The sequence below is a fragment of the Pteropus vampyrus genome, unplaced genomic scaffold (assembly GCF_000151845.1).
Source record: "Pteropus vampyrus isolate Shadow unplaced genomic scaffold, Pvam_2.0 Scaffold235, whole genome shotgun sequence".
NCBI lineage: Eukaryota > Metazoa > Chordata > Mammalia > Chiroptera > Pteropodidae > Pteropus > Pteropus vampyrus.
In genome coordinates, this window is record NW_011889016.1 from 210,814 (window position 1) to 219,809 (window position 8,996).

The 8,996-nt window shown below is 66.0% G+C and overlaps 1 protein-coding gene across 1 annotated transcript in view; it reads right to left on the minus strand.

Moving 5' to 3' along the window:
* The window catches only part of SLC9A3 (solute carrier family 9 member A3), a 37,492-nt gene that overhangs the window by 11,541 nt on the left and 16,955 nt on the right, over positions 1–8,996 (minus strand). The window contains exon 2 of the mRNA XM_011373907.2: positions 1,080–1,382. Coding sequence (XP_011372209.1) covers positions 1,080–1,382 — 303 coding nt within the window. The remainder of the gene's footprint in view (positions 1–1,079; positions 1,383–8,996) is intronic.

Consider the following 8,996-nt stretch of genomic DNA (forward strand, 5'->3'; position numbering starts at 1 on the left):
TCAGTGTCCCTGCCACGAACCCCGAGGCTGTGGGCTCAGCAGCCGGAGGCAGCCATATCATCTTACGTGCGTCCTGAGCACCTGAGAAGCCACCATAATGCCAACAACGTAACCCGACTGCACCCACGGGGCGGGGGGCCCACCTGCGAGGCCGGCCAGGTGCACCCCGGCCCGTGTCACCCTTAAGGTTCCTTCCCGCTGGGCCTGGCAGGCAGTGCAGGGTGGTGGGGGCCTCGAGGGAGCACGTGCGTGCTCCGTGGGGCGAGGACGAAGTCCCGAGGTGACAGTGTGCTAGGCGAGGCGGCTATTCTCATCGGGGGACCTTTGGCCCTTCTTTCTCAATGCACTTCCTTTGTCACCGGGACTTCAAGGCCTCGATCCACACGGGAGGCCAGCAGGGCCCCCCCCTCGATCAGATGGGCCTGTCTCCACGTCTGGTTCCGCTGGTAGAGCGGGGTGAGGCCAGGCTGAGCGCTCGGACGGGCGCCCAGGCGTGGGGCCCACAGCAGCCCTCCCCCGTGAAGCCAAGGGGGCCTGGGCAGCATCGGGGCCCAACCCGCTCCAGTGTCCCAGGGGGATGATGCCTGTTAATTGCTTATTAATTCTCTCTAGAAAGTCAGCAACAATGATGCTCTGCAGGCCCCGCCCGCTCCAGTGTCCCTGGTGGGCGGGGCACTCCTCACAGGTGCACGGAGAGTAAGCGGACTATGGGAGGCGAGGCAGGGCACGGAGCTGCAGGTGCCCGAGGGAGGGCGGCTGCTGAAGGGCGGCTGTGGCCTTCTCTCGAAGGTTTCAGCAGAAACGACGCCCAAAAGTGCCGCTCAGGTGCGTGGCTACCTGGGCTGTGGGCTCGGATGCTGGCCTCTGCCAGAGGCGCCTCCTGCTCTCTGTCCCCGGGGGCTCGGTGGTGGGGGCCGGGCCCCACCTGCCCTCCGAGGGCAGGGCCAGCAGTGGGCGGCTCCCCGCCCCGCCCCGCCGCCGACCTGGCTCAACCAGGATCCCTTCCTCAGAGCCCGGAGCCCGTCAGGCGGAGCCCCCCGCCCACGGAGCCCCCCGGGTAGGCGGCGGCGCCCACTCACCCATCAGGCCGCTGAGGAAGACGCCGTAGAGGGACAGGCCTGTGGTGGCAGCGTTCCACACGGTGCCCACGACGGCGTACAGCAGGATGGTGCCCAGGTTGCTGAAGAAGAGCCGGTTGGGCATGAAGTAGCCGGCGTCCAGCACGATGGGCGGCAGCAGGTAGAAGAAGAAGGCGGTGGGCGTGAGCGTGAAGGACGCGATGTGGTTGGCGGCCCAGACGATGCCGCCCAGCACCAGCCCCAGCACGATGAGCAGGGCGCTCTCCGGCACCACGCTGGTGACCTTGTGGGACAGGTGGAAGCCTGCGGGACAGGCGGGTCAGGGGCGGTTGGGGGAGGGACCACAGGCTCCCGCTGCGGTCACCTCCCTCCCTTCCGCTCGTGTGGCCTGGAGGCCCAGCTAGTCCCGGTCACCTGGTCCTCGGGACCTGGCCGGAGGACACCCTCCTCAGGGGTCTCCCCGCCTCCTGCCCAGACGATGGCCCCTCTCTTCCATGGGGACCCCAAGAGGGCTGGTCAGCTGGGGTGCTAGAGTCAGGCTGGCGGGGGCTGCAGGGCTCAGGACAGGGTGGGCAGGGCGGGGGCGCCCACGCCCAGGCTGCACGCAAGCCTGTCCTCGGCCCTCTGTCTTGCATCTGGTGACCACGGCCCACCCTCGCCCTAAGCGTCCTGAGGCTCTGAGGCTACTCCCTGCTCGAGGCCCAGCCGCACTGGCCTCTCCCTGGAGGGCCCCGCACGCTGGCCGGCGCCTGTGCCCGCAGCAGGGCAGGGTCTCCGGGCCGCCCAGCAGGCACGAGCTCCATTGCCCACACCGAGCCCAGAGGTCTCCGCGCCGGGCCCCTCGCCAGGACCCTGGGGTGCCGAGCCCTGCCCGCCTGCCCAGGCCCACTGGGGCCCACTGTTCCTTCGTGCTGTGAGGCTCAAGAGGAAGTGCCAGACGCCTCCGTGAAGCCAGATTTTGGGACACTGACGGACGTACACGTGGCCTCCCTCGCCCACCGAAGTTCTTGGGGGCCGTGCGTGGGATTCTGAGGCGAGGCCTCCTGGCTGCTGGGACCCCACCGCAAGGGGAGCGGAGGCCACGTCCTGGCCCCGCCCTGAGACCTGGGGAGGGTCCCCGGGCGCCACAGCCCTCCCTGGCCCACTCCTTGGTGATAATTTCGGGGTCACGGCGGGGCTCCCCGAGGACGGTCTCCTGTCCTCAGTGCTGGCCCGCCTCGGGCAGCCGACTCCACTCAAAGCTGCCTGGGAAGCTGTGTGGCACGTTGAGTGCAGGGCCTTCAAGCGCACTGGCCTCTTGCCACCTGCCACCTGCAAGGCCCCTCAGCTGCCCAGAGGCATGTGGGCTCCCACTTCCCGTCTGAGGGCCTCTGAGGTCCCTCCCAGAGCCCCACCTGGCTATGCATCCCGGCTCTGGCCAGGGGCTGCCCCTCCATCTGACGTCCACGCCTCATTGGGGCATCTGTGCTCCCCCACCCCGGGGAGCCACCCGGGGAGCCGGCAGAGCCAGGGCCCAGCCTCGGGGGAGGCTGGCTGGCGCCTGGACATGGCCACGTGACAGGATTTCCAGGCCATGCCAGGGCACGCATGACGCATGCATGATGCCCGGAGTGAGGGAGGCCGTCTCTGAGCATGGAGGGCCGGGTCCCTGGATGTCTCGGGCCTGCCCGGCTGCTCTGCAAGAAACCGTCCGGGGCGCCCCTGGGGTTTGCATACTCGTGCCCTGGAGGGCCGCAGTGTGGGTGAGGAAGGACAGGCGCCCTGCACGTCTGCCCCGGGCCAGTCTGCTGGGACGCAGCAGCAGCATCTGAGCCCCATCCTCAGCAGCACCTGCCACCCAGACGCAGGCAGGGCCGGCCCCCGGGGCACAGCAGGACGGCCCGTCCTGCCACAACCCTCCAGCTGGGGGCCTCCCGTGCTTTGGGAAGAGGCCTGGGAGGCCAACTCTCCCTGTGGCTTGTGGCCCCTGCAGGTCCCGGGTAGCTGCGTCTTCACGGCTCTGGAAAGGGTCGGGCAGTGTCCCTCCCCGCGGCCTCCCCGATCGCCTGCGAATGTCCAGACGGAGTCCAGTTCTCTCCTTTCCCGAGGGGCTCGGATCCAGGAGCTGCGTTTACAGAGGTCGGTGGTCTCTGCCAGCGCCGGCTCTGCTGCTGGCTCCTCCGGTCCAGCGGCATCTGTCTTTGGCCGGGCCACGGGCGAGGACGTGGCTTTCGCCGGGGTGGCAGCGATGCCCGCTCCTGCCCCACAAGTTCCCCAGAGCCCCAAGCCGTGCTGTCTCCCCGCGCCAGAGGCTCTCACTGCATTCACCGTCAGCGGAAGCCACTGTTTTCAGTCGTGTGTTTCCTGTTGTTCTGAGCATCCTGGCCGGCCTCCGAGCCTGTCCAGCAGACACCGCGTGTGTGGCGGCTCTGAGCCTGTCCAGCAAGGCTCCGAGGACTCTGCCACCCTCAGTGCCACCTGTCTGGAGCCCCTTAGAAGACAGAATCCAGGGACCAGAAGGGAGCGCCATAGGTCACAGGCCCAGGCCTGGGGTGCTGAGTGACCCCCGAGCTCTAGAAGGCCCCTTGCCGGGTGGCAGTGGAGGGTCCCCAGAGCTGGACGCCACCTCGGACACCTGCAGGGCTGCGGGCAGGAAGCTGCCCAGTGCCCAGGACCTTGCACGCAGGGCCTGGCTGGCGCCCCGCCCCCCACGCGTCCCGGTGTGTGCGCCCGTTGCTGGTTGACGTGGGGAGTGGGTGGCCACGAGGCAGGCCAGGCGCCTCTGCCAGGAGCGAGCCCTGCGGTCCCACAGGAAGGTGACTCGCTCCTCACGCTCACTGAGAAGGAAACACGAGGACAGATGGTGACACACAGGCCGCTGCTCCCGGGCCTCTGCCACTGTGCCACTCGGGGTCGCACGCTCTGCGAGGGCGGCCTCCTGGGACCGGGGGCCTTTCAAAGTCCGGCGGTCGCCTGGTCCTGCTGCGTAGAAGTGCCCGGCACACCTGCGCACACGGCGGGGTGGGCCCATCCGCGTCCGGTCGGTCTGCCCCACTCTGCAGGGTTGGGGACAGGCCCCTTCCGCGAGCTGCTTCTCCCCAGCGCGGCCACAGCCTCGCAGGCCCGCGGTGCCCTCGCCGTCACAAGCACGGCCCCCAGCCTGCTGTGCAGGGAGCTTTGCTGTGTGCAGAGAACCCTTCGGCCTCTCGTGTCTGGCTTCTGAGTTTCGTGTGACGCTTTAAAAAGCCATCCCTAGTCCTCTGTTCTCTGCGAAACTTAACGTTCAATTTAACTTTACTTGAATTTAACCAAGACAATATTTAAGAACAGCTGTGGAACCGAAGGGCTCGCCCGGCCCCGGGAGAGTCTCCGAGCCCTGGAGACGGCGCCTGTGGCGGCCCCACGGCCCCGTCCCGGGGCGCAGGCATCTGTCCCGTCCGTGTCCCGTCCGCGCCCCGCTGGCTGTGCGTCTCCGCTGCTGCCTGCAGGGCCTGGGTTCCGCCCTCCCGTCTCCGCTGACTTCGCCTGACGCCTGTGTCATGGGGTCATGTCCCAGGACCCACAGACACTGCCTGTCGCCTTCGGGCCCTGAGTGGTTCAGGGAGGACAGACAAGCCGCCTGGGGTTTGCCTCATCGGCGCAGGCCACTGGTTGGCTTATGATTTCCGTCTGGTCGTCAGAGAAACTTTTTCATCCTTGAATGTTCTTGTAGCAAGGACTCACTTCGGCTCTGAGTTTCCTTTTCCTCTAACACTGGGGACATCGTTCCAGCAAGTTCTATGCTCCCACCACTGCGCGGTTGGCCTCTGGTCGCTTGGTCCTTCTGGCTTGGGGACAAGGGAAGGGGCAGAGTGTGGCACGGTGCTGGTTCCACTTCTGCCCAGACTCGGGGGCTCTGGTTGCTGGGCTTTCCTCGCAGGCGTGTTGGCTGGCCTGGGACGGCCAGGCCCACAGGCAGCTGCCCCCGTCCCCGTGACCACCCACAGACGCCGGGCTGCACTGTAATGAGCTAATTAAACGAAACACTCAATAGGTTGAAAGTGGCAATTTGCTAGTGGTTTCGCAATTAAGCACATAATGGGCATTTCAGGAGTCCGTCAGCCAAATTCCAGCCCAAAGCGCCTGCAGCGTCCACGTCAGCTGTGGGCGGCGAGGCCCTCCAGCCGGAACGCACGGCCACCACAGGGTGGCCCATGGACACAGGCAGGGACTCGGCTCCTGGCCGGGGCCTCGTCACTGTGGGCCACACGTCCCCTCCCTCCCACACGTCCCCTCCCTCCCTACCCGTCAGCAGGAGGGAGCAGCAGGGTTCGTGCCTCAGGGTCCCTGGGAAAAGACGTTCCGAGAGCCAGCACCCCACACACGGGCCCCTTCCTGCTCCCTCCGTCCACAGCTGCAGGCAGGGGCGGGGAAGGATGACCGGTTCCTGTGCAGTGACCCCCAATCGATGGCGGGGTCACTGCCGCCAGGCAGCTCAGTCTTCTGGGGGTGCATATATGGCGGTGCGGGGGCTGCGGGCGCTCGGCCGGCTCCCAGCACAGTCCCCACCGCCCACACCCGGAAGGCCACGCGCTCAGGCGGGCTGGATCACAGGACTCTGGTGGCTCGGGGAGGGTCCCGAGCACCTTATTTCCTCCAAGGACACAAAGGCTCCAGAGACACGTGTTGCAGGCGCCCGCCACCTGCTCAGGACCCACAGCTTCGGAGCCCACGCCTGGCCTGTCCGGGCCCAAGGCCACCGACTCAGAGCAGAGCCCGGGGTCCTGGGGCCACGCACCACCAGGAGGCTGGGGACAGGGCCAGGGCCGGGGCATGTGGTGTGAGGCCGTGCATCACATTCCCATGTTTGCTGGGAAGAGCCAGCGCCTCCCGGGCAGAGGGCTGAGCGGCGTGGGGACACACCAGCTGTGTCCGCCCACACGGAGCCCCCGGTCACAGACGGCACCACCTCGCTGTGGCAGGCAGTTCCAACCATGACCGGCAGGCAGCGACTCCCAAGACCACAGGTAACTGATTGCCGAGGCCAGAGAGTTCCGGCTAATTAAGCGCAAAAGACACGGCCACAGGGCGGCGAGGACAGGGGACGCAGGCTTTTAGTCCTAATTACAAACCCTCTGACCAGTGTTGAAGGCCAGGAGGCGCCAGCTGGCCACGTCCAGAGTTGGCCCAGGACGGAGCAGGTGCCAGGGGCCCGGGAAGGTCATGGCTGACGTGAGTCCCGCCTGCCGGGCTGCCCGGGGTCAGGCCCTGCGTGGGCGCCGCCCCCGGGGCCTCCGCACAGATTCAGCTGAGTCCACGCGAATGTGGCAGCCAGCGAAGCCTCTGGTTTTACTTTAACGGGTGTGGCCGTGGTACATTAACCCGCAGGCAAGACAACCAGCACCGAGGGCCAGGCCTTTCCGGGGAGGGCGGGCCCTAGGGACCCGTGTCGCTTCGTGGGGTGAGTGGTTCAGGGTGGGACCTGAAATGTCAGATCCCCAGGTCCACGCACACACACGGAGACACACACAGATACAGACACTCACAGACACAGGCACAGGCACAGACACACAGAAACACTGAGACGCAGACGCACGCTTGTGGATGCCCAGCACTAACTCCAGCACTCCCCGCAGACAAGGCGGGGGTGTCCTCAGCACTCTCCAGGACGGGGGCTGGCTCTGGGCGCCCCTCCCCAGTCCCGTGACCCCCACGCAGGCTGAGCTCGCTCGGTGCCCTGTGAGGGTTTACAGCGAACACGGCAGCGTCGAGCCAAGGGCAGTGACAACGAGATTCATAGTGTCTACAAGTGTCACCTAACCGGCCCGCGCCTCTCCCAGCATGGGTGTTCCGGACGGGTGCTCCCGGGTCACTGTCAGACGCAGTGACGTGCACCCGGGCCTCTCCCCAGGGAGGGTGCTGCAGGGGGCCGGCGGGTCGGGGGGCTGCTTCCTGCACCCCATGCGTCGGGCTCGGGTGTGCTCACAAACCACATGTGTTTTAAACGCCGCATGTTTGCAAAACCCAATCTTCGTCCATTTTTTAATTAAAACATGGGCACGTTACTGCTCCCGGAGGCAGCTCGCTCTTCCGCTCCGGGCCAGCGTGAGCGACGGACGTGAGGACGAAGGCAGGCTGGGCCTGCCCGGGTGGCCACCGACGACGGGCGGCAGCGTGCCCCTCAGGACGGGCAGGAAGGCCTGCGCCCCGCATCCCAAGCACCGCCGGCTCAGAGAGCCGTTTGGGCCTGTGTTTAAGGGCAGTGCCCGCGTCCCGAAGCACTGTGGCCCCCCTGCCCCGTGACCGTCCTCCCTGGAGAACACATCTGAATCACGGACGTCACCGCCGTGAATTATCCCTGTGTCCTCATTAGGGTTCCCTCGTATCGGTCACACAGCCTCCCACAGACACTTTCGTAGAAGGTGCTCCTTAAACAGAATGGGGTGCAGCTTTCATGGGTCCCCAGTGGCCTCCTCACCCGAATCACGAAAAACACGTCCGCTGTGATGAGAGCAGGAAGCCAGGGCGAGAGCTCGCACGGGCTGCGCTGCGGCCCCCGGGGCCTGGGGGGGGGGCGAGAAGCAGCGAAACGAGGGGGTCCTCCCCGAGCACCAGGGAGTGACCCAGGGGAGCGCTTCATTTAAAACAACCCTCGCCCTGTCCGGAGGCCAGTCCTGTAGGGCGGGTGGTGGCCATCCAGCAGGTGTTACTGATGGTGGCACGTGGGTCTAGGCTGGTGACGGTGCGTGCTGTCCGGTGACGCCGTGAGCGGAGGGCCAGGAGCCAGGGTGCCAGCGCCGCCGCGAGAGCCTCCGCCCGCAGCGCCACACCCCCAAGCGCCACCCCCTCCGCGTCCCCGCTCGGGGTCTGTCTGCTCCCCACGCTCCACGTAGAAGGGCGACGCGTTTCACCGAAAGGTTCGAGAAGGTGTGCGACAATCAGGTGTCCGCTTTCCCAAAGCCTGCGTGACGCCACTCTGCGTCTACGACGGACACGCACTGGTCCCTGTTTTCACTCGTGAAAGAAAGTCAGAGGGTTTTCGTTTGTACGGAGAAAGGCACAAAGTGGGGGCGACAGCATCGCGTGGCAGCCGCGGCTGGGGCGCCGCTTCACTCCGCGCCAGTGTGGCCGCAGGCTGGTTGTCACTCCGCACGATTTGGCAGGTGCCTTTTTTTCCAGTCTGAGCACATTCAAAAATTCTCCCATATAAATGAATGGCGATGGCTCCTCCCCTTCACGTCCCTGGCTTAAGAAAGATTTCATGGAAACACTTCCAGACGGCGCGGGGAAGCCGCGCATCGTCAGCGCTGCAGGCCGTGGACCAGCGCCTACTGTGGCGACGCCCTCCCCGGTAGCAAGCGCGAGCTCTGAAGAAAGATGTGAACAACCCCATGTACTGACGACACCGAAAGAAAGCAGAAGCTGGGGGCGCGGGGGCGGGGCCCTGAACTCTGAGGAAGGAACCGGCCCTGGGTGACTTCCCTGGTTTTTTATGGCTTTTCCCAGAGGGCAGGTCCCAGCCGGGGCCACGCAGGTAGAAACCCACAGTCCTGGACTGAAGAGCCGGAGAACAGAGGTCAGGGAGAGACAGCAGCAGAGAGGCGAGGCGGGGAATCCCAGAAAGGAAGAGCCGGGGAGGCCGGCCCCGGGTGCTGTGAGTGAATTCTCAGCCGGAGACCCTGGGGTTACAGGCAAGAGACCCAGGCCCGAGTGCCAAGAGAAGCCACAAGCACTGGACAGAGATTCTGGCGGCTGCCACCACATTTCGGTCCAGTCCTGGGAAACAATAACGTGGCCACAGCAACCACAGAGCCAGTGGCCTCCAGAGGACCCTAACGTCACACGGACCGTCTGCGACGTCTCGGTAACGATGCCCTGTTCAAAATCACCAGCCGTATGAAGCACCGGGGAGCAGGGCAGAAACCCACAGAGACGCCAAGATGATGCAGACGTCGGCAT